The following is a 25,270-nucleotide window of genomic DNA, read 5'->3' as shown; positions in this document are numbered from 1 at the left end:
ATTGAGAAAAAAATCCATGATCGTGAAAGGCACCGCAAAATCCGCAAACGGCGCGGCGTTCCGAATCCTACAATCCTATTATGCTATCAACAATCTCTACATGTATGGTCCAAGTAGGTAAGTAAGTAGTTAGGAGTTGGGGATTGTGGTATCATTCTATTAGGAGAATTGTCTCTTTTCATCAAATATGATGCTACCGAGTTCTGACCGATTGCAAGGCCGAGTGTCGCTTAACTTCAAACTCGGATAAATCCACTCTACCCTGTTCGGAGATATTTAATAAAAAGTGTTTATAGTCTTATTTTCATGAATTAAAAGGCAGTTTTTTTTTATTATGGCACTACTATTGAAATAAATGATCCTGTTTATTCATTTCAGTATTTAAATCACGCATTCTCCCAAAAATTTAATATTTAGTTTGGATTTACCTTCATTTGATATAATGGAATGCAATTTATCCAACTTTGAAAAAACGCAATGAGGATTTATCTAATTTTGATTTAATAGATACGGATTTATCTAGTTATGAAAAAACACGATTAGAGCTAGGGATGTGGTAGCACATGTGGTAGTGACGAAATCACGGTATACCTACCATCGACAGTCAAATTAGTAGCAGCAAACTGAATAGAATAATAAAACAAAATAAGAAAATCTAGTTTTTATTTTATAAAAATAGGAAGTACCCAATTTAATAATTTTAAACAAAATTCAATATTTCTTCAGTCATCTTTTTCAATTTAAATATTCTGTAACATTAGAAGGACAAAATAATAATCGAAAATAGTTAACACAACACTAGTGCCAACTCAAAATTCCAAACGCCGCACAGGGATAGGTATTTCAAATTTAACGAGTTTTCGCTTTTTCCTCTTTCCTAAGGCGAACTTTTATATTAAGCCGCTTGCGGGCTTTAGTTGGTGACACAATTTTAATATAATTATCCATGGGAACTGTCTGAATATCGCAAATAAACATTAAAAAGCGGGAGCGCATGGTGCCGCTGGTCGCTGAGTTTTCGTCAACTGGCGGCCATGTTGAAGAAACGCAATTACCTGATTGGCTCTCATGGACTTAGCTACGTTTGAAAAAAAATGTCTCATGGATCTATCTCTCTTAGATAAAATATTACGACTTTAACGGCTTATTTCTCAAGAACCACGCTGATTTATACACGACTGATAAAAATGTTTAAAAGATATTTTTTTTCTCTTTGATTTGACACCAAAATCTCAAAAAATCTAAGAATTGGATTTATCCGAGTTTGAAGTTAAGCGACACGAATGGCTAAGTATACTACACGCGGTGTAACGATCCTACGTAGTAAGTAAGTAGTGGTAGTGGTAATGCAGTTTAATCTCGATTTGATACCGTTGCGTGCAAAAATATCCTCGCCGAGGAATTGCAGACGGTAGGTGCCTTCATGTAACAGCACGATATATTGGCATGCCGCGAAATCAATAGCCAGAATATTAAACGTGTTGATTGTTAGTATGATTACCAAGTAGAGGCACAACGTGTTGTAACAAAAATCCTACATGATTATGAGTAGGTAACATAGGTAATAATAACGATCATGCAAACCCATTTATTTATCTCACACAGATCGGCATCCCATTCAAAAAGGCATTAATGTAAAGTGTACCTACAAAGCCATGTAATTTGCGATGCGAATTAATGATTGTTATCAATACGAGCTTAATACATAATATAATTTTTCATAAATAGATGTAGAAGTAGGTGTAGTACCTAATTGATTAGACTGAATGCTAGAAATATAAAAAATAATAAAAAATCTGAAGTAAACTAATTACAGGTATGTAATGTAGACTTATCTAGTAGCCGGACTAGATATTTACACAATCAGGCATCACAAAGTTGCAAAACTAGCCTTTTTGACTACAGAATTAAGAAATACCACATACAACCATTATTTGTTGGAATAAATAATTGTCGTAGAAAGACTAAACATACTTACATGGAATTACCTTAGGTACTTACAAAATACGATAACAGATACGATAAAATATTCATAGCAACTTTAGTATCATTCAGTGATAACAGTTTTGAGATCTTTCTCACAGCACTTGTACTTCAAATTATAAATCAACTAGTTTAACTAAATTATAGACGTTAAATTAAATAAGTAACGAAAGTAAATAGATTTCTTATTGATAATATTATATGAATTAAACATAAAACAGTATAAAAATAATGGTAATTACTAGATAGCACCCTGTCAACGCGTGAAATGTAGAGTCTTTCATGGCACCTTTTATTTTAATATCACAAAACGGGACGGCGGAGTGGAGGAGTCACAGCTGCGGTCACTGTATCATGAAATCTATTTGGACCGTTTTGAGCGCCTCCCGCAGCGCCGGCGACAGCTCGGGCGGCCGGTACAGCGGGTCGGCCAGCGGCGGCAGCGGCAGCGCGTCCGCCGCCTTCTCGTAGCTGCTGTAGGCCAGGTACAGCTGCGACACGCGGCCCACCTCGTCCTCCGTCACGCCCACAGACCGCAGCTGCTTCCTGAAGTCGGCGTGCGTCGACTCGCCGCATTTCGGGCAAATCTCCTCCAGCACGCTCGGCTTGACTCTCTTGGGCGGGTGCTTGCAGGGGACGGGCTCGACGAATTTGTACTTTTTGGTCTTGTCGGGCTTGGCGCGGTGTGCGTCGGCGAGCACGAGAAGGCGGCCGGCGCGGCGGCCGGCGCGCGCCACCAGCTGCCCGCCGCCGCGCATGAGCGCGCGGCACAGCGGCTCGGGCGGGCTCTCCACGTCGTAGTACACGTGCCGCGTCTCCGTGCTGCTCGTAGTGTGGTTCTCTATCTCCAAACTGTACCTCAGACGGATTTTCTTTGGCTCGCTGCTGTATTTCAGGTACACGTGAATCGGTATGTCTATCGAGACGGTCCCGGACTCTTGGATCTCGTACGGCGGCTCCTGGAGCACTGTAAAAACGACGTTCGCACGTAAATCAACTGTAACTGTAAACATAAAACAAATTCGTAGTTAAGTAGCAGAGATAATTGGTGGCACCGTAGCGGGCTATCGAGCAGCGAGATAACGATAATGAGCGTGTTTAATGATGAACCGTTCGCCGGGAGACATACGGAGAAGTGAATCTGAAATTATTCGCCGCGAATCAAATCAGAGAACTCGTTCGACCGCTCGCCTCGCGTGGTCACGTTGTGGCGGTCATTCTCATTATCTGAGCCGGGCCCACGGCAAGGTGGGTCGATCTCAACCTGTTTCGCGAGGCGGGTTTTGTGCGAGTCTGGTGGAAGTGGAAGCGTGGCGGTTACCTCTCTTGGGGTAGACGAAGGCGCTGGAAGGGTGCAGGTGGAAGACGACCTTGTGCACGAAGGCGCTGATGTCGCGGCCGCTAGCGCCGCGCACCCACAGCCGCCAGTCGAGCGCCAGCGCGCGGCCCAGCGCGGAGCGGCGCGGTTCGCACGCGTGCCCCACCTCTAGCCATATGCGCACACACATCTGCCGCAAACAACGAACAATCAGTCGCGACTCGCAAGGTGACGTCACTAATCACCGAGATTATTATTTATTTTATTTAAGTGACATTTGCCCAGGCAGATAGAGCTGCCGTTTACGACTTTGTGGATTTATGTTATCACATGTCGGTACAGTCTGACCGTGAAAACTCTGTCGGAATATTTTCCATCAATTTTATCTCTCACAACACATATCAAACGAAAATAACGTAGTAAAAAATAATACATAACATGCTCGTAAGTGAAACAAAACTAAGAGCAGGTTACGTAAGAAGAGGTAAACAAGCGAAACAAAAAATACCTACTAAGTAAAATAGCCATAATATACATCAGGCAGTCAGGCTATACTCGTCAATAATAAGAGTTTTTATGTATAATTATTAGTTAAACTTGATTTGAGCATTTGCTCATTTAAAATTTTATGTAGGTAAGTACCTAATTGAGTTGAGTATTTTTAATCCATTCAAATAATACCTAAAAATATACAAATACATTATGTAATAGCGATAAATGCTGTAGGAAGCTAAGAAAAACGAAGAAAGACTGTTTATGGTTTTGTAAATCTACCGGTTCATTTCTATGCTACGAAAATCCCATGAAACATTTTCAGTTTTTCTAAAAAAATAATGCACAAGAATAATTCACTAGAGAAAATTATATCACCTTATTAAGTATATGGCAATAATGCAATATGTAATTAAAAGTTTATTTACTCTGGCGCTATAACCGATAAAGTCTCTACATTATTTCCACATTCAACTTTCAGCATTTCTTTGACCGAAGTTGGTTACGTACGATCATATTCAACACCTTTAAAACCTAGAGGAATCTACAAAACCTAGATAAATTATCTCAATCGTACCATCTACGGTGTACCAAAATGTTAAATGTTTATTTGTGTGTTTGTACAATTTAATTGAAAAGTATTTTTGTAGAGTCACAGGTCCGATTATTAGATTATTAAGTATGATTATTGTTTTGCTGATAGAAAGCTGCTGCCGAATGTTATTAATTAGGTAGGTACCTATAGTTCCTTAAATGGATGCATTGTGCAATTTTAAATTGTGTGTTTTTTTTTCATAAGACTCTACGAGTTGTTGTGACCAACCTAAATCTACGCGTGCTGTGGAAAATGTACCCAAGTGTCTTTATTATTAAAATATTTGCCGCGATTACGTAAAATGAGCACTGGACGAAGGCCTTGGCCGTGAACGGATCTAAAGACAAGCCAGTATTCGTGGGATTCCAGTTAGTCACGTGTAACGCCTTACTTAATGGTCGACTAAGTTTAATTAAGGAGTTTTTCTAGATAATTGTAAAACTATCCGTGATTGAGAACCATTTTTGTTTCGATACAAAAATGGTTATTAGTAAAGTGCAATCAAAACAAATAAGTAACTGATATTTTCAAATCAATAGAAGCGATTTTTATTTTATGTATTGGAAGACTAGCTTCTATTTTTATTTCAACTAAAATAGTTTTCCTCAATGTGCTGCTGTTTGTACACGCTGAGAATCCGGATTCATAACAACTGCCCAAGGCTTAAAACTGCGTTGGTATTTTGATTAAGGTATTTAAATTAAAAATAATAAATTATGAACTTTATCAGCCATTCTCAGGGAAAAGATAAAATTGCACTGACTTACAAAACTGATGATCATAAATAATTTAGTAGGATATACTCACATTAATCAAGTGGCTGTTACGATCCTAATAATTTCTTCGTAATTGATATGTCACGATTCCGATTTTCAGGATAATTATTTATATTTAATGAACTCTATCCAATACAAATTGAAAGAAAACTAATGCATGCAATCTGTTTTGATAAACAGTAGCTAGCTAAACTGATTACTTCAAAGTATGTAAAAAGTTTCACAAAGAAAGGTATCACGCAGTGTTATGTTTAATCTATGGTTGAAAATAAGTTAAAATTCGACCCTTATTTAAAATGCCTCGGCCAAATAAACCGAAGTTTTGTTATACTGCTGGGTTGAATTACGATTTGGTCAGCATTTTCATACTATTTGATTTCACAACAATACGCAAGTTGCTGAAACGGTTATTTTACAAGTTACAATAATACGAAAGTACCTAATAGGTGCTCGTAATGCATTTATTTTGAAGGCATCATCTGCCTTGCGACCAAATTCATATTATTACTTTAACTAATTGTAGAGCTTTGGAAACAAAAATTACAGTTTCTAAGAAGACAAGAACTACATACAACCTATTTATTTTCTGTTCGAATGCTCTACACATGCGACTTTATTGTATCAAAATCTATAACGAAACTGACGTGGTTTAGTAACGACGCTGATCACTTTGTTCAATGTTTACCAAATAACAACTATGTTACCAACGACAGACTAGAAAAGCCCCCGGTAATAAACATTATTTATTAGGCCATACTGAATAAACTACTTAAAGGAATTGCGTTTAAACATTCAGTAGGTTCTACTATAGTCATATTATTATAACTCATACTTATGCTGATTAACCATGGAACCTATAATGTATAGAGCACAGTCGAGAGTATTAGCTTATTGTATAAATTAAAATGTTTTTATTGTACAAACACACACTTCCATGTTGAAATAATAAAACTGAAAAAGGTTTGTCAAAAATAGAGTTTCATACTGTACTACACATTTTACGATGTGTCGTAAAAATAGCACGGATGTTGAAACCTAGAAAATTTTGGTTGAAAATGATAAAGAACGCGGTTTTACCAATCAAGTTTTTAATAAGGAAGGTGTGTGATGGCCGAAACCAGTTGAAATTCGGTACGCGCTGCGCCCGGTCTGGTCACACCAGTTTCTCTTGGCTAAGTATTGTATGAGTGATCATTTACCGAGTTGGTATATCAAAATACATTCTAAGTATAATATTATGAAAAGCAAATGAGAATATGTTTCATACGTAGGTATGTATTTCTTGACAAAATTGATTAAACCTACAAGGCTGCAATAAATAATGTAATAATTAGTTCTACTGTTTGATTATATCATCACGCTGAAATTTAATGACAAAAATGGCGGCATTACTAAATAATACGATTATAAATGTTACTTAATTATGTATGTATGGAACAAACCATTTGATTAATGGAAGCATACCTACTTAATGGAAGTAGTTTATCTTTATACTCGCGACTTCGTCCTCATAGAGTTGATTAAGCCTAATATACATATACCTTTTAAAATTGAAATTTCCATACACAAATACGTAGATACTTAAGTTCTTATCAAAGTTTGAACTATGATAAGTCGTAATTCTTACCACTGACATATTTTACGAGTATGAATGTTACTTCAACTGTTACGCTGATAAAATGATAAGAACTCGTTCCAGCTGCTCTACTGTCGACTGATAATGATACGTTCACGTTTTGGTAATGACCTTATGTAAATAAGTTAGAAAGTCATTTGACAGGACAGGAAAAACAATGGCGACATTTCCTTTAGATGGTGCCCTTTAAAAGTATTGAAGTAGTAACTTGGTACGGCAGTGAGTGTCAGAGAGCAAAACATAAATGTTCCATAGTACATACATATAGGTATGTAATAAAAACGCTGTTAATAATGACGACTTTTCAATAAAAGTTCGTCGCATTTTCTAAATAAATATGAATAAAATACCCACATACATGTAATTTGGTCGTAATAATGAACATAAAATTATAGAATTCATAGAATTATTAGTTAGGCTACAATTTGGCAAATATACAAATAATACGAGTAGAAGGGCTCTGTAGGAATAGCAACCGTCATTATTTGACTTGACGAGAAATTACTACGAAATTATGACTACGACACAGGAACTACGAAACTACGTTAACGTTGTCTACGAAACTACAATAGCGCCCGACTAGGGCTACGGGTCTCTTTTTCTTTCATTACATTGAGGGTCCTGTTTAGCCTGAAATGAAAATCATATACGCAATTTTAAATGGAAATCCGTATAGCTGTTCTACTTATTGTAAAAGGAAAATGGAGTTTATTGGCACTCGTGTCGTGGAGACACGTGGGCGGCCGAATGATGCATGCCGGTGTTTAGTGCGTCACGCTGACACGAAACGTGTTGATATCTAATAAGCACGTCCACTACTCGTAGACAAACGCATAATTCGCTTGTCAATTTACCAAACACAAACGATTAGATTTTGGAGCAATATGGCTGACCTTGGCCGCAGAACACTAATTGCCTTGGCCTTACTTTGGCAGTGTATTACATTCCTATTCCAAACCAAACATAATAGGCAATATTTGGTTATTTGTATAATCCTTGGGTTGAATCGTCACAAGACTAATATGAGTTTATTTACGAACTGTATAATTTTGCTATGAATAACCTTTTTGAATTAGAGAAACCATGAACTTTGTTATAATGAAGTATTCAGATTTAGAGTACGTACTCGTAGTTAACTATTACTTATGCATGTAAAAGTTGACATAGCGACATCACTTACGAAATAACTGAAGTGGATAGTAAATTAAACAAATTGGATAAAAGCAAATAGTGCCCAGTCGTCAGTGTCGTAACTCTTTAGCTGACAGTGACTCATTACATTAGAGTCATTTGTTACAATAAATCATGCGCGTTATTGAAGAAATTTGACACCTACTGGCCTAGTATAGTACGTTATGATAATGATGTTTACTTGGGCTAATATAAATTAGAATAATGAACTTGCATTATGGATTTGGGCATTCAAATAGACTATGACAACAATTACACAGTTATAATTGCTACTAGGAACTGTATTTGTATATTTTTGGTAAGTATTTGTTACACCGCAACACTGCTGCACCAGGTAGGTACTTAATTACGGTCATAAACTAATGACGATAATATAACTATCTACATTATGAGGAACTCATTTATCAAACTTTAATCTTATGTTAGAATGACGTATTATCAAAATATTGTAAGTAGGTGATCTGCATAACTACTTCTTGAAAAGTGGAATTAGAAACATTGTAATTTGGTATTTTTACCAATGCGTTATTTACCAGAATTATTACCTAAATAAACATGCCCGATTCATTGATGTGTTGCTATGCTAAACTTATTATGCTACGACCATCGGCCTTGTTACCTTTACCTGTACAGTAACTGGCAACATTGTTTGACTACGAACTATCCTTCCTTGTTGGTTAACACGCCAGCCAGTCCACTGCTGGCGGCGGTTAAGCGCACCACACAACACCACTACTCACCGGCTTATCATGTTGAGCTAGAAGACCTTCAGTCATTTTCCAAAATGTGATAAAACCGCCGTTCCTCCTGCGGCGAAGGCTGACATCTGTAACGAGAGGCCACCGAGGTCATTCGAGATCCGTGTTCTGGTACGAAATGTTATGCGCTCGATGCACAAGAGTAGTGCGAAGTGCTCACTTGTGCTGCGTAGATCGTAGGCACAGATGCATGAAGGCGGGATTCGGTGGCCGAGCGGGAAGTCAGACTTGCGGCATGTCTGACAAGAGGGCAGCGGCGAGGTTTGTTTATCACTGAGTGGCTGAATGGGCCGGCGCGCGCGGGCGGGAAAGAGGCAGAAGAGAGGCGCGCGCGCAGTGACGTTTGGCGCGCTGCGGCCCGCGCCCCGCGCCCGCGCAGACGTGTTCGCGACTTGCGTGCGCTGACCATCACGTTCCATTTCACACAACACCGTTCGAACAACTGGTATAACTATAAATAAAATTCAATTAAAGTAAATTTAACGAACAGCACGCTTTTTATTTTATGTTTAAAGTCATAAACTATCTTGCTGCATCATTACCTCTACGAGTAATTGGTGACATAATTCTATTTACAATTAACGCCTTCTTTAAAATTCATAATACATTTGTCTCATCAAAAAAATTGCTGTAATTATACTGGAAGGTCGCAACACCTACCTACTCGATGGATCAACGATATCAAGAAGATTCTGTAGACCTTAAGTAGGAACAAGCTGGATGAAAAACAGGAAATCGAGCTTTGTGGGGCATTTGTTATTTATAAGAAGTAGGTATTACGTCCAGCAGTGGACTGTCCACTGACAGTTTAAATACTTACTCCTCTCAAAATCATATAAAAGACTGGAAGAGAATACCTACTCTATATAAGTCCGCCTATAATAGTTTACTTAGAACAGTGTTTACGTTTGGGAATGATCCATACGGAATGGTCCAATAGAGAAACAGGTGTCTCTATCATCCCAACTAATATTATAAATGCGAAAGTAACTCTGTCTGTCTGTCTGTCTGTTACGCTTTCCCGCTTAAACCTCGCAACCGATTTTGATGAAATTTGGCATAGAGATAGTTTGAGTCCCGGGAAAGAACATAGGATAGTTTTTATCCCGGTTTTTGTAACAGGGACGCGCGCAATAAAGTTTTTCTGTGACAGACAAAATTCCACGCGGGCGAAGCCGCGGGCGGAAAGCTACTATTTTATAATTTACAAAAATGTAGAGTTAGGTATATCGTTCGTAACCTTTCTATAGCCTGACCAGGAACATAAAAACCCTCGCTCCAGGTCACCTAGATACATTCCATAGCAGCTGTAATAGACATTTAGGTACATACATTTACCAATTTTGGTGATAAATAGGCATTTTGTATTAGTTTTTGTATAACGCCTCAACAAAAACAAAGGGTAATATTTTGGTGTTATACATAGATTTCGAATATAAAAAATACATAATTTAACTAATTAAGACATGACAAAAAAACTGAGGTATGTCTCGTTTCTGTCGGGTCTGGGTTTTTTTTGTATGGGGCGTGACCGTTCTTCTTTGAACATTGAAAATTTCGCGCCTACCTCAACGCATTCACCTTTCATCCTTTTAAAATGGCACGGAATAATTCTGTCTACATTTCCAAGTAACATCTGCCGATCTATGTTTTTCTTAAAATAAATGGGTAAAATGTTTTGGCTAACATGGCATCCCTAAATTCACTCACACAATAGACAAACGCCAAAATTTTGCGTCACAGTTTTGTTGTAGCGCGAGTTCCGTCCGCCTTTTTTTATAGGTCCATGGGTTCGGCAATATTTTCATTGAATAATGTTTCCGACAAAGGTTGTCAAATTGACTGACATGTGTATCGTATAGTACAGTCCACTATGAAAATTAGCTGTGGTTTGTTTCAACTACCTATTTTAAAATTTTTTGTCACTTTCTAAGTGTTGAATTTTATGGAATTGGGAAAGAAGTACCGAGTCTGAAGCGTTCATGAGCAGACATTGCAGTTGAATATTCAAGTTCTGAATTTGATTATTGATGAATAATAAAATAAATCCTACTAGCTCGATTGATGGTTTCATTTAATTTATTTAAACCAGGTCCTATAATAATATGTTTTCGTTAATTCATGAAAATATTAAANCATGCCCTAGTTCCTAGTCGATGCTTTGATAGTGACAGCAATGAAAAAGCTGAAGGAGGAAAGGAGCCCGCGTGAACTGACCGCGAGTCGTTCAAGCGCAGCCACTCCGTCAGCGAGAGCATCAGCTCGAGGCTGGAAGAGAGTGAGTCACTCCATATGATTTGCAGCAGGTTCTTTGGTAAAAGTAATAAGCCGAAGGTCAGCAGTAGCTGTGGTCAGCGCAGCCGCCGCCGAGAAGCCGAAGGAGCCGGCGCGGCCCGACCGCGAGTCGTTCAAGCGCAGCCACTCCGTCAGCGAGAGCATCAGCTCGAGGCTGGAAGAGAGTGAGTCACTCCAAATGATTTGCAGCTAGTTCTTTGATGAAAGCGATTAGCTGAAGGGACCGGGACTGCTTCAGTCAGTATCATGCGCTGTGGTCAGCGTAGCCGCCATCGCACACGTCTGCGCCACACTGCTGTAGGCCCTTTCTTGTGAAGTGGTTTGGTTTATCGTTATGGTGATGGTAAAAAAAATGATGTAAAACTTGCCAGCTTTCCAAGCTTATTCTTCGCCTGCATTTTCTAGTAATAATTGAGTACTATATCTCACAATTTCAATGCCAGTGAACTTACTGTCCAAAAAGTAATTCTGTGCTTCGGTAGTTCCTACCGGGCAAGAGTATAACTATGACCAAGTTCACACCGTATTCTTATATTTAAGGCGATCTGTCTTTTATTTTTCACAAATTTTAAAATTGATCTCTGTTACAGAAGACGAAGGCTCCCCCGGCGCGGAGAAGACCGGGTGCGCAGTTCGGGTACCGAGGGCTGATGATGAGACCTTCCACGCGTTCTTCGCGCCTCTACAGCAGCAGGAGAGGACCAACGACCTGGGAGGAGACGTGGACCTGGACGCCATTGATAGCGGGTCTAGGCAATTGTGAGTGGATGGAAATAACAAGTTTGACATGCTTTCTGTTACATATAGCTTTATTCTAAGCTGTAAGTGCTTGTTCACGTAGGTACGCGCCGGCGCGGGGGCGGGTGCGGGCGCGGGAAACGTTGCGAGCTCGTGTTCACATTAACCACGTTCGCGCGAGTGTGACATACTATCGTTTCTAGCGACAAGTTCGAACTGGTTGAACTTACCTGACGTCGCGAGTGAAACGCGCGCGCCGCCGCTAGTTTGACATGAACACACACAAACATCTTCACGCGTTAAAATTACCGCGAGCGCTCCGCGCGCACCAGTCGCTAGCTTGCCCGCTAGTTAGACCGCACGTGCGTTTCGTACGTGAACACGTGGAATCACTACATATGTTTGATATTTCGTCACCGCGCCCGCCACCGCGCCCGCGAGTCAACGTGAACAAGCACTAAGAATTTTATCGTTATGTGGACTCGTATTCCTGAACGAGCTTTATTACTTCATTTCAACTGCTGGACAATGGATTAGCTTAAGGATTTTCACAACGACCAGCGCGTTACCTTCACCAGCTCGTGGTTCCACAAGTCCTGTTATTGCCACTCCAGAACTTTTCGGCCCCAACGGTCATCAATGACTATGCTGATACCAGAATCTGGATTTTTGTCAAGTATTTTTTAATTTAAATGTATTTAGTCTGATCGCCGAGCACGTAGAATTTCGTCCAATGACCCCAAACTACCCATCCTTATCGCTCGCGCACAGTCGCTAAGGATGGGTAGCTTGGGGTCATTGGACAAAATTCTACGTGCTCGGAGACCGAGCTTTAGTTTAATGTGTATTCTTGGATGTAACTTTTTTTTCTCTTTACTGCTACTTGGCGATCTTTTTCGTGAAACATTAATCCAATCACTTTGCGTTTCCAATCTCATAATGAATGCCCCAAGAACCGTCTTGGAGCATTCGTTATGAAAAGAGTCCAGTAGGTCATCGCTTGACATTACTAACGACTGTATATTTGTTTCCCCACAGACTGGCGAGCGATTGGGCGCGTCGTGCCAAGCGCGAGAGGCGTCACGCTGCCTCGCGGAACCCTCTCAAAGCATTGGCTGCACGTACCGACCTCCGAGAGGAGTACGTGGCACCACCTTCCACTATTCGCGAACAACTCTTCAAGGAGAAGGGTAAGTTTGATGATGAGATGATTACTTGTGTCTTGTGGTTGGAGTATCAGACAACAATAAATAAATAAATAAACCTTGCCAGCCGGTCAGGTCACTTTTCTAATCGTTTTTTTTTTCTACGGTTGCCTAAAAAAAGTAATTAGGTATGTTTGTATCCGTTATCTGATGCACATTGTAGCTTTGCTTAGGACTAGGTGATGCTGTGTGGCCCAAAAGATTTTTTCTAAAATCAAGAAAATGCCTAGTTTCTACAATGAGTGCGTAAGTCAAGTATTAGATATCCCAGTGAGAGGGAGAGAGATCCTTTTCAACCGACTTCAAAAAAAGGAGGAGGTTCTCAATTCGACCCGTATGTTTTTTTTTTTTTTTTCTATGTTTGTTACGCGATAACTCCGCCAATTATGAACCGATTTGAACAATACTTTTTTCAGCGTATAGGTAATACCTCAAGGGTGGTCCCATTTAAATTTAATAATAAAAAAAACAACCCCCAAGGGTGGAAAATTGGGGATGAACTTTTTTATACGCAATATCTCCGCCGATTATGAACCAATTTGAACGATTATTTTTTTGTTGAATAGGTATTATCAAAAGGGTGGTTTCATGCGAATTTGAAGAAAATATTTCACCCCCAAGGGTGGAAAATTGGGGATGAACTTTTTTATAATATACATTAAGAATATGGTCTCAATGTACTGCCTACCTTCAGTGGTAACATCAAGGTAATAATTAGTTAACTAAAAAGCAAGAAATAAGTAAAATTTTATAAAAAAAAATAAAACCGACTCCAAAAAACCTACACTAAAACGTAGAAAAATAATTACTAATTACCTACTTATTTATTAGGACGAATTATTAATATTTATGTAGGTATACCATTATTGATACTTTTGGAGTCGGTGCAGGCAAACTTTACATGTTTCATAATCTTGGCACCGACTCCAGAAGTATCAATCATGGTATACCTACATAAATATTAATAATTCGTCCTAATAAATAAGTAGGTAATTAGTAATTATTTTTCTACGTTTTAGTGTAGGTTTTTTGGAGTCGGTTTTTTTTTAGATTACTTTTTGTGTTCCATCTCAAAATAAAAACATCTAAATATTCCATACAAAACTCGACTACTTGTTATTTTTTTCTCATGCCTCAGTCGCCGTCAAACGGCACGCTATTACTGTCACGTTTGGATCGAGCCCTGTGTTTCATTTGCTGACCTGCCCTTCGACGTCAATCAACCCTGCGTCCTGTCTTCTACAAAGTGGTCCTTAATTTTATAAACCCCCGAAGGAAACAAGGAGATTGTATCAAAACTTTCATGGAGTTATCTGATGTCTATGGCATGCTAGCTCCTAAAGCCTGGTCCGTGAGCACGTAGAATTTTGTCCAATGACCCCAAGCTACCCTATCCTTATCGCTCGCGCGTAATTATATTGCTGTCGCGACTGTGCGACGGGCGCCCACAGTGAGTGTGCGAGCGCGACAGCAACATAATTACGCGCGAGCGATAAGGATGGGTAGCTTGGGGTCATTGGACAAAATTCTACGTGCTCACGGACCAGGCTTTAAACAAATGAACCCATTTTGACCATATTTTTTCCTTCTTCAGTGACGGCGAACTGCGGTCTAGCTGCCGAAGCCCTAGCGGCGTTGGCCACCAAAGAAGACTTCTCGAACGTGGCGCTCCGTTCGGCCTCCGCCGCCTGCGTGCCCGCGCACGGGGCCAAGCCCACGATGCTCCTGCAGGTCAAGGGCAGAAGGCGCGTTCAGGTAACACCACACTACAATATGTACTCCTATTCCAGTCATTTGGTACAAAATAATAGGTTTGCCTAAAGTCCGGTTGCCGAGCAGATAGAATTTCGTACAATGACCCTTAGCTACCCTATCCTTATCGCTCGGGCGTAATTATACTGTTGTCTTGCTCGCACACTCACTTGCAAAGTTGATATTCGGGACGAACACATCAACTTCTTTAAAACTTTCCAGACAAAACTACCAAATTACTGAACTTTACGTACAGAATGTTTTCTTCGCGAATGTATTTAAAAGAATGTCCACTCAATGTCGTCAACTATATGATGTCATTTAGTGTATCTCAGAGTCGAGCACCGTCTCGTTTAAATACGTCAGTGATCGGCACTGTGCCGATGCGATAGGACTGACAACTACAANTTACATTGATTGCAAGTCAGTGACAGGTTGTATGTTAAAAAAAATCTATCAGAGATAATAATAATATATTGATGATGCATAAGATTATGATTATAATGTACACAAGATTCGTAATTTGTAACTGCGTGAATCATTTTTGATCAACATTATGTAAGTACATACCCTGACACACTGACTTGCAAACAATGTAAGAAAAGAAGAACGGTCATCTGTGACCCAGGCCCGACAGAAACGAGACATACCTCAGTTTTTTTGTCATGTCTTAATTAGTTAAATTATATATTTTTTATATTCGAAATCTATGTGTAACACCAAAATATTACCCTTTGTTTTTGTTCAGGCGTTATACAAAAACTAATACAAAATGCCTATTTATCATCAAAATTGGTAAACGTATGTACCTAAATGGCTATTACAGCTGCTATGGAATGTATCTAGGTGACCTGGAGATACAGCCGGATTATACAGGGTGGAAACGAGAAGTTACAAAATTCAATGTTACCAGCTTCCATAATCTGTAACCTATTATTGGTACCATTTAAAAGAGCTCGTGAAGCACTTTCAGAATCAGTAACTAGTTTTTCGATATCTTGTATAGTTTAGAAATAATCGAGTGAGATCACTTATCGTTCCATATGTATAACCATCCTGTATAATCCGGCTGTAACTCCAGGTCACCTAGATACATTCCATAGCAGCTGTAATAGACATTTAGGTACATACATTTACCAATTTTGGTGATAAATAGGCATTTTGTATTAGTTTTTGTATAACGCCTCAACAAAAACAAAGGGTAATATTTTGGTGTTATACATAGATTTCGAATATAAAAAATACATAATTTAACTAATTAAGACATGACAAAAAAACTGAGGTATGTCTCGTTTCTGTCGGGTCTGGGTTTTTTTTGTATGGGGCGTGACCGTTCTTCTTTGAACATTGAAAATTTCGCGCCTACCTCAACGCATTCACCTTTCATCCTTTTAAAATGGCACGGAATAATTCTGTCTACATTTCCAAGTAACATCTGCCGATCTATGTTTTTCTTAAAATAAATGGGTAAAATGTTTTGGCTAACATGGCATCCCTAAATTCACTCACACAATAGACAAACGCCAAAATTTTGCGTCACAGTTTTGTTGTAGCGCGAGTTCCGTCCGCCTTTTTTTATAGGTCCATGGGTTCGGCAATATTTTCATTGAATAATGTTTCCGACAAAGGTTGTCAAATTGACTGACATGTGTATCGTATAGTACAGTCCACTATGAAAATTAGCTGTGGTTTGTTTCAACTACCTATTTTAAAATTTTTTGTCACTTTCTAAGTGTTGAATTTTATGGAATTGGGAAAGAAGTACCGAGTCTGAAGCGTTCATGAGCAGACATTGCAGTTGAATATTCAAGTTCTGAATTTGATTATTGATGAATAATAAAATAAATCCTACTAGCTCGATTGATGGTTTCATTTAATTTATTTAAACCAGGTCCTATAATAATATGTTTTCGTTAATTCATGAAAATATTAAATTAACCCGTAATCCTGAATCCTGATACATAAAGTTAGCCTATTAATTTAACACAGGTACGACTGTACTCAGTGTTGCACTATCAAATGCAATTGACGCGCCACTATGCCAGGGTTTTTATGTTCCTGGTCAGGCTATACCTCCTTTATTTTGGGTAAATTTAAAGTTTCTCCTTTTCATATGATTTGCTAGAGTGCTATAGGTACCTAAGCTACATATTTTCAATTTTACCTCCCCTACTCAGGCCTAGGACTTTGAACGAAAGTCTAGAGTCTAGTCTAGTTACTGGACTATCGCAATCCGAGACTGTGGACTTAACCTAGATCTTTGTGTATCTGATAATATTTGTTTAATCTTATCAAAATATCTGAAAGGCTGATCAATGTACAGACAAGACAGCATATCAAGCTCAGTAATCTGGTGTCTTATGTGGTTTGTAATAGGTGCGATATTACAACCAAAATGTGTAATCTAATGTATATGCGCAACATAAGTATAACAGACAAACATGTTTATTTCCAGCTGCAGGCATTCAAGGAACGTCATTATAGTAGTAGGTATACCTACTCTTTGAATTTATTATTAAGCTCGAAGGATGTTAATACCACCACTTGTACGGGCGGGAGGCAGTGGTTGTAAGGCACCGCTCCCGTGCCCGGGATATGCGGTCAGGGAGGGAACTAACTCCCTAGTGAGCCTAGAGTCCCTATTCCCTAAGACACTAAGTCCCTAGAGCCCTAGCTCTGCCTAACAATAGATACTTAGACATAATAAGGGTTTGATAGGAAGGAAGCTGCTCTCAGGTCGCCCAGGGCAGCAGCGTTAGGACGGCAGGTATGCGGCGGGGACCCGCTGCCAGCCCGGCAGACTCACCGGACTGATCATAGCGACGGCTAAGGGTGTCTTGGCCGCAGCGGGGGGAAATGAGACACAACGACGGACGGTTGATATCTGTTTATTGTTGTAATGCTATTGGTATTTATACATGATTTATTAACTGTACACATTTAAAGTATTTGCTAGTGTGCCGTCGGTGTAGAGTGCCGACTGCCGACGGTGCACGTTGAGGGTTCATGGCATGCTTTTTATGGGATGTCAAAACACTACTCAGATTTTGTGGGGAAAAGAAATTGGCATTAATAATGAATTTATTTATTTTATTTTATTTAAAATCTTTATTTATACACAAAGAAAGCGATAAAAAACTGCTTTACACTTTCTTAAAGCAAATCGAAAACTAACTCGGTTTTCAGGGCTAGAATAAAGAGTACCTTAGTATTAATTGGAATTATTTACTCAATTGAACTAAATCACGAAAGAAACTTTCTAACCACAAAATCGAGGAATCGTTTTATGATCCAATTGAGCTAAGAGTGGTTCACATTCTCAAATCTCCCAAGCAGTCGCTTTATGAATTTAAATTGCTATCAATAAAATATCACCTTGAACAAACGAACGCAACAATGTGTTCACTTCAATCAATTGGGATTTGAAATCTGCTTGTGTAGGTATACTTAATAGGTCATTCCTACCTACCGTGGAGTAGGGTAATTGCGCCGGTTTTCCGTCCAGCTCCTGTTTTCGTCCATTTGACCGACTTGCCACAAACAAATACGGAAAATTAGAATACAAACCTAACTTTCCGTGCAAGTTTGGACTTGTTACAATCTATAATATCTAAGTAACAGTTCTGCCTAAATGAAAATGTAATTTGACAAGTAATAACTCCAAAAAAATCTACGGAAGTTGCTGCTGCACACAGGTGAATGGAAAACGTCGTCAAGTTAGAAAAAAAACGTGCCGGTAGGGAACTTTCATGGTATGTTAATTACTGTTTGGGGGCGTCCATAAATTACGTGAGGCTTTTAGGGGGGGGAGGGGGTCAACAAAAACCTCACTAAATCTCACGTGGGGGAGAGGGGGGGTAAAAAACAGCTTTAAACGTTGTTGTGTTTTCGTCCATGACGTCATGAGCAAGCAATGGGGTGGACGAAAACCAAAATTAGCTATTCCTGTAGATTAGTTTTCGTCCATTTGTCCTTCGACCTATTGCAATATTTTCCTAAATTTAGGTAAGAAACTTATTTAAATCTTTTTGATATCATTTGAAAGCTAACAAAATTACCTTTCAAATGATATACCACAATCCATAGTTACTGTATTGTAGAATTGGTTTTAAGTTAATAATTCAACTGCACCCTTTTTTCTACACAGTGGTCGAAAACTAGCGTACACTAGGACGAAAACTGATTTTTTTGGACGAAAACTAGTGAAATCGACTCTTTTGCATAAAATATTTTTTATAAAAAAACCCGTGGTATTTACTTATTGTCATATAATTTTAACGTAAAGTAGACTATATAAGGACTAAAATGACACATGATACATATGAGTAAGGGTATTTTAAGATATTCATTTCGCATCACAAAGTTGGCAACTCCGATAATTGGACGAAAACTAGCGCACTTACCCTACAAAATACAGCAATTTGCTGAAAACTTCCTTTTATTCTGGTCGTCAATCAACGACCTACATTTTAATACCTAGTACTCTGATAAATGAGTGGTAGAGATTCTTCAACATTGCTAAGGAGCACAACTCTATCCCAGCAGTTACCTACTGTTTGATTAAGAATCAAAATTATTTATTTACAAAAACATACCACGTAAAACCTGTAAAAGTAACTTGAACAAGGAAGTATCGAGGAATGATTTAACATTGGCCTTTCTTTAAAAATTGCCGAAAATAGGTATTCCGTTGCGTTGCAGTGTCGTCAATTTAAATGTTGCTAGCTAATATCTTTTCTACGAAAATATTACAAATGCATACACGTTACTTAGATTAGATACCGACAGGTGAAGTCGTAATTTTTCTATGACGTGGTCAAATTTATCAGATTGTGATAGCGTTATCCGTGAAAAACCAATTCCTCCATGATGCTAAACTTTATTTCTCTTGTTAGTATGTTTGTATTTAGAAGGAAAATTCTGGAAAGCTCCCTTGATTCTTTATTTTTGTCTAAACGAAACTGTAACGAATGAGTAGAATAGTTGAAACAGGATTCTTTTAATTCAGGATAACCATTTGAAAAGAAGCTTAGGCAAAATAGCATACGTCAGCTGCACGACGAGTACTTTTTGTTTTTTTTAACAATTGAAACATTTTTCCTAATGTATTTATTGCTTCCTGGTTATGTATTTATTAGGTTCCTGCTTATTAAATTACATTACTTTCCTGGTTCCCGAATAAATATCGCAAAAAGGAGTCTTTTGAACTCTAACTACCCTACGTATTCTTACTAAATAGTACAAAGAGAACGTCCTGTTTATCAATAGCTAAAAAAAGTTGCTTCAGACTCAAAGAAGCTTAATTTATAACATGAATAAATATGTAGTAGAATCCTACTATTCATCCGACATAAAGCTCTACATTTTTTTATTCCAATCTGCGTAGGTATGCATTAAAAAAACATACACGCGTAGTACCTATCTGTTATGTGAATCATATTTAGCATGTTATCAACTTAACTTTTAAGGTATATCGCAACATCACTGCACTATCATTATTCTGATTGCACATCAATACACTTACTAATATTATAAAGCTGAAGAGTTTGTTTGTTTGGTTGGTTGGTTGAACGCGCTAATCTCAGAAACTACTGGACCGATTTGAAAAAATCTGTTTGTGTTGGATAGCCCGTTAGTCCTTGAAGGCTTTACGCTATATATATCATCACGCTAAGACCAATAGGAGCGGAGCACCAATGAAGAATGTTTCAAATCAGTGTTTTTTTTTTCTTTTTGAGAGCTGACGCTGTGTAAAAGGTTAAAGTTTCGCAAAAATCATGTATGACAGGATTGTTCCCCTTTAAAAGTTCTAAAAAAAAGTCCGCGATAGCATATGTCTATCTTTTAAGGTTGGCTCACTGTAACCTTTTTTATACAAACCAAATCTGTTTTAAAATAATGCATTATTTGCGAAGGTGTTTTTATAAACATGATATTAATCCTTATCCAAATAAATAAATAATTCATCACAAGTATTCGATTTCAATAAATATCTTAGGAGATATCCCAGTTTTAAAATAACATCGCAGCAAAATAATGATCAAGTACTGCGCGCGCTACTGATGGATCAATGCGCAGCCTAAACCGCTGATCGTAGAGATCTGAAACTTGGACGAAGTGTTCTTTGTATGATTTAAGCATCTGATAAGAAAGGATTTTCCAAAATCTAAGGAGGTAAAAAGGGGCAAAGTTTGTATGGGATAACGAGATTCCTTCGTCCAACCAATCTACTTCAAATTTCGCATAAACATTCTTTAACAGAATTAATGGCAGACTCGTATTTTAGTGAAATGCATCCCCTAACTATGTTTAAAAGGGGTAGAAAGTTATTTTAGCGGTGATTTGCTTCAAAGTTGATATTAATTACTCATTAGTGCATTTTTTTGACACACATGTCATGTTAAAGACTATCATACTCTAGGGGCCTGCGCTCGCCTTATAATGCATAGTAATGCATGACAGTCATGCCGCGGGCACCTGCTTACATTGTATAAATTCATTTTCGAAACTAAACGCGCGCGGGCGCCCGCGAGAAATGTAGCGGAGACCCTTGAGGTAGCGGGAGTAGTCTTGAGGAAAAGCTGCTTCCTCCCACGGCCAGTGGCATGCTGGAATCTTGGTGATTCTAGCACCCGTAGGAAAATAATAAAAATACTGTTTACCAATAAATACTGCGGTAAGTGTAGTTTTCGATGTCGTTGTAAAAAGATAATAGGTACCACCGAGTAACTTTCACCGGATCAAAGGCCGAGCTGCATATTCATAAGGGTGAATATCAACAAGTGTATATTTTTGCCTAATTTTGGTGGAAATTGTTATTTGTGTATTTTTATTTTTTAATTATATGTAGATCAAATGACATTGGGAACTTTTTGCCCCACTTTTCGAAAAGTAGCAGACACAAACGAAACCTATCACAGATGATACATACTAATATCCAATGAATTTCCGTGCATTCTTTTTTCTCTCTTATATGGGAATATTGAGAAAATGAAGTTTTAATATTTTATTTTATTTTACATTTAGGTAACATTTTTGACGACCTCCGTGGCGGAGAGGCGCACACACCGGTTTTCAATGTGTGCCGGGCCAATCCTGAGGTCCCGGGTTCGATTCCCGACCGGGATAATATAGAAAACGATCTTTTCGCATTGTCTCTGGTTTGGGTGTGTTGTGGTTCGTCGTTTCCATAACACAAATGCCTTAGCTACTTATTTTGGGTTGGAGTAATATATGAGATGTTGTCTAATATTAANAAGTGGTCTAGAATATTGTAGTGTAGTGTGGAATCCACATTACGACGTTTATATAAAAAAACTTGAGCGCATCCAAAAAAGGTTTTTATGGCATCTGGCATTCAGTGTCAACCTGGCAAAAAAATTACCCCACTATCAAGATAGATTACGTTACTTCAAGTTAAATACTCTTCAGGAACGCCGCTGTGTGCTTGATAATTCGTTTTTATACAAATTGGTCAACGGTGCTTTTGACTGCCCTAACCTGCTCTCAAAAGTTAATCTAAACGTTCCCTATAAGTTGCCTAGGATATCCCGGTACAACTTGTTCGCGACCAGGAGCTCCAAATCAAATCTAGGTCTGTTTTCCCCTTTAAATAGAATGTTAAATCAATACAATGCCCTGTCTAGGTCCAATAATGTTAATGTTGATATTTTTTTCCTTAGTTTACGTAAATACAAGTCCACATGCTTGGACAAATCTCACCGATTTGAACAAGCATAGGGACTTCTTTACACCATATTAAATAAGTATTTTTAGTTTTTAATCCCTAATTGCTGTTGCTTTAGTCTCTAACGCATGATGTTTTCACCTATAATTAAGTTTGCATTTAACAAGTGTCATTTTTTTTATAGTTACTTTTGTGAAGCCTCAATGTAACCTTGTTGGTGTTCAAATAAATAAATAAATAAATAAATTTATATTAAAGCACCAAAATTGGAAATGCTTTCAGTCGGTCATGTCGGTGCCAGCCTGCTCAGTGCCAAGCTCAAGAAATGTTTTAACCAGCACCGACTCCAAAAATATTAATCATGGTATATTGTCCTAATTCACCACTGTGATATGACACATTTATAATTTTCCATTTTGTAATGGAAAATTATAGTCTTGATCACAATCCAAGTGTAAATAATCTTCCTAACAAAATACAGGCTACCTACTTTAAATATCGGCAACTAAAAAGTATCAATGTATCATGTATCAATGTATGTATCAACAAATGAGTATTGAGTATCATCTAACTCCTAACTTATGTAGTTTGACCTTTCATCATCAGCTCATCTTAAATACCTGAAATAATACAACTGTATGTACATACCTACCTAAAATATTTAAAGAATTATCCTCCAACTCCTAAGCGTTAAGGAGTTTTACCTTCCATCATCACCTCATCAAAATTAGATGATGACTACTTGAATAACTTTAGAATAATATGAAAAACGTATTGCATTCGTACAAAATTTGAGGTTTACTCTCGATTTCCCTAGGATCCCATCATCAGATCCTGACTTGGTGACAATGGGACCACCACAAAAGTGTACCCTATCGAACAAAAAAAGAATTTTGAAAATCGGTTCACAATAGACGGAGTTAAGTCGGTTAAAAATGCTTTGGTGCACCACCAAAAACACCAAAATTGACTCACCAAAATTGGATTCTCGTTGAAAAAGCTAAATTATATGAAATCTGTTTTAAATATAACAACAACATTTTAACATATGGTATGAAAACAGTTCCTTTACATTATACAAGGAATTCAACTAAAAAGAATAGCTTAGAAATCTTATACAAAAACACACCAAAATTGCAGAATTGTTGTCCATTTAAAAAAAAACAACACATTTACGTTTTTGGCGGGAAGACGCAGAGGTCTTGCACCCGTCTGCCGTCACTGCTCGCGGGGGCGGTACTAAACCTAACGAATGATGGGAGTGTTTAAATCCTGTTTGATCCTTAAAGTAACTGACGAGCTATTTCATTATTGACACCAAAATTATAAATTTTTCGCGGACATAACTTAAGGACGTGACTTAATCACAGTTATTTGGGAAACTTGCTTAATTTGGTAATTTTAGATAATACATAGATTGTATAATTCAAAAATATACTTTTTCCCTAAGTTCTGTTTTGATCTTCAGCTAAAAAAATACATATTGTAAGAAATTAATGATGTGGACACTGCACCAAAATTAGAAACGCTTAGTTCAATTATTTTTTGTCGAAGTTGTAAAAGAAAATACTCATTAATAATGTTGTCCTCAAAATGGAACCTCTGTATATTTTCGTGTAAAAAAAAATAAAGTTCTATGTCATAAAAAACACATGATTTGCACCTACGCCGCCCAAAAAATGTGCTTGGGAAAATGACCCATAAAACATAACAAAATTTATTTGCATGTTTATTTAACCTTTAAGATTTGTATATTTTGTAAGTACCCATTCAAATATTTAGATAATAACGTTAAAAACCATTTAAAAATCTTATGAGAATGTTTTCGACTTTTACTTTAAGCTGTGAAAATATCAAACTTCTAAGCCAAGCCAATCAAAAGATACAGCCGATTACTTATGTCGATATTTTCAACAAATTTTCGACACTCGCAAAGGAATCAAAACCTACTAGGTACTTCCCGTGAACTCAGAATCTTGAAATCAGACAATAAGATTAAATTAATTAACCAAATTGGGAAAAAAAAGCAAATTTACGTGTAAACATTTATCTCAGACTGTTTTCATTTAGGTATGTGTCATTGGTATCAAGCTTTATGCTTAGTTTGAAATTTATTTTAATTTTTTCCTTCTCTGTGCCTTTGTTTCATTTTATAATGTGTTAATAATAAGTGTGAACGTTGCCTTTTTTATCAACAAAATATTGTTTCCATGCAGCCAATAATTGATTTTTGTAATCGATTAAATTATCAAAGATCAATTTAGGAGATAGTGAGTGATTCGTGGAAATCACCTTACACAAACATAAACAACATTGATTTCATTATCAAATATTTCTTTATCTTGTCATGCCGAATTTAAAAAACCGGTCAAGTGCGAGTCGGACTCGCACACCGAGGGTCCCGCCGTACAAACGTAGCGGTTTATAATTTATGACGTATTAAATCAAATTACTAGATATCGTAGTAGTCTTTAAGTTTTGATTCCGTTGCGAGTAGTGGCGAATTTCAAAATATGCGGTATGAATAGGTAGCCTACCTACCTCAGCGTTTTGAATTTTTGCGTTGATTTAGATTTTTTCACAGTTAGAGGCAATTAGATTTAAGAAGTGTTTGATATGAATTTCAACTTTAATATCTCTACGCGTTCATGTGAATAAGGGTAGGTAGTCAGTTTATAATTATTAAAAAAATATTTTATGTCATGTAAGCAAAAATAATATTTTAATATTTTATGTAACTTCAAATTTATCATTTTCGCAATTTTTCCTTTATCTGTACTATATAACGTTGCTTCGTGCCGAATTTCAAGATTCTGATTTCACGGGAAGTACCTAGTTATGCAT

General features: G+C 37.7%; 1 protein-coding gene across 2 annotated transcripts; it reads right to left on the bottom strand.

Moving 5' to 3' along the window:
* Positions 1-1,284: 1,284 nt before the first annotated feature.
* Positions 1,285-9,739, bottom strand: LOC114351057 (uncharacterized). 2 transcript variants are annotated; one of them, XM_028302099.1, is made up of 6 exons: positions 9,570-9,739; positions 9,410-9,449; positions 8,910-9,200; positions 8,732-8,817; positions 3,305-3,491; positions 1,285-2,950 (listed from the first exon to the last, which is right to left on the bottom strand). In XM_028302099.1, the coding sequence occupies exons 1-6, from the start codon at positions 9,582-9,584 to the stop codon at positions 2,328-2,330; spliced, it is 1,242 nt and encodes a 413-aa protein (XP_028157900.1). In that variant the 5' UTR covers positions 9,585-9,739; the 3' UTR covers positions 1,285-2,327. The 2 variants fall into 2 exon arrangements, with proteins under 2 accessions (XP_028157900.1, XP_028157901.1); XM_028302100.1 differs by having other exon boundaries at positions 9,292-9,739.
* Positions 9,740-25,270: the final 15,531 nt, after the last annotated feature.

The sequence above is a fragment of the Ostrinia furnacalis genome, unplaced genomic scaffold (genome assembly GCF_004193835.3).
Source record: "Ostrinia furnacalis isolate ACB-3 unplaced genomic scaffold, ASM419383v2 OfSCF1080, whole genome shotgun sequence".
Taxonomy (NCBI): Eukaryota; Metazoa; Arthropoda; class Insecta; order Lepidoptera; family Crambidae; genus Ostrinia; species Ostrinia furnacalis.
This window is presented reverse-complemented; position numbering and strand designations above follow the sequence as displayed.

Bases quoted from the DNA above. Each gene is read 5' to 3' on its own strand.
- LOC114351057 (XM_028302099.1), bottom strand. The intron at 8,818-8,909 runs GTGAGCACTTCG...CTCTCGTTACAG, and splicing joins CTACGATCTACGCAGCACAA to ATGTCAGCCTTCGCCGCAGG. The intron at 2,951-3,304 runs GTAACCGCCACG...TCGTTTTTACAG, and splicing joins CTTCGTCTACCCCAAGAGAG to TGCTCCAGGAGCCGCCGTAC.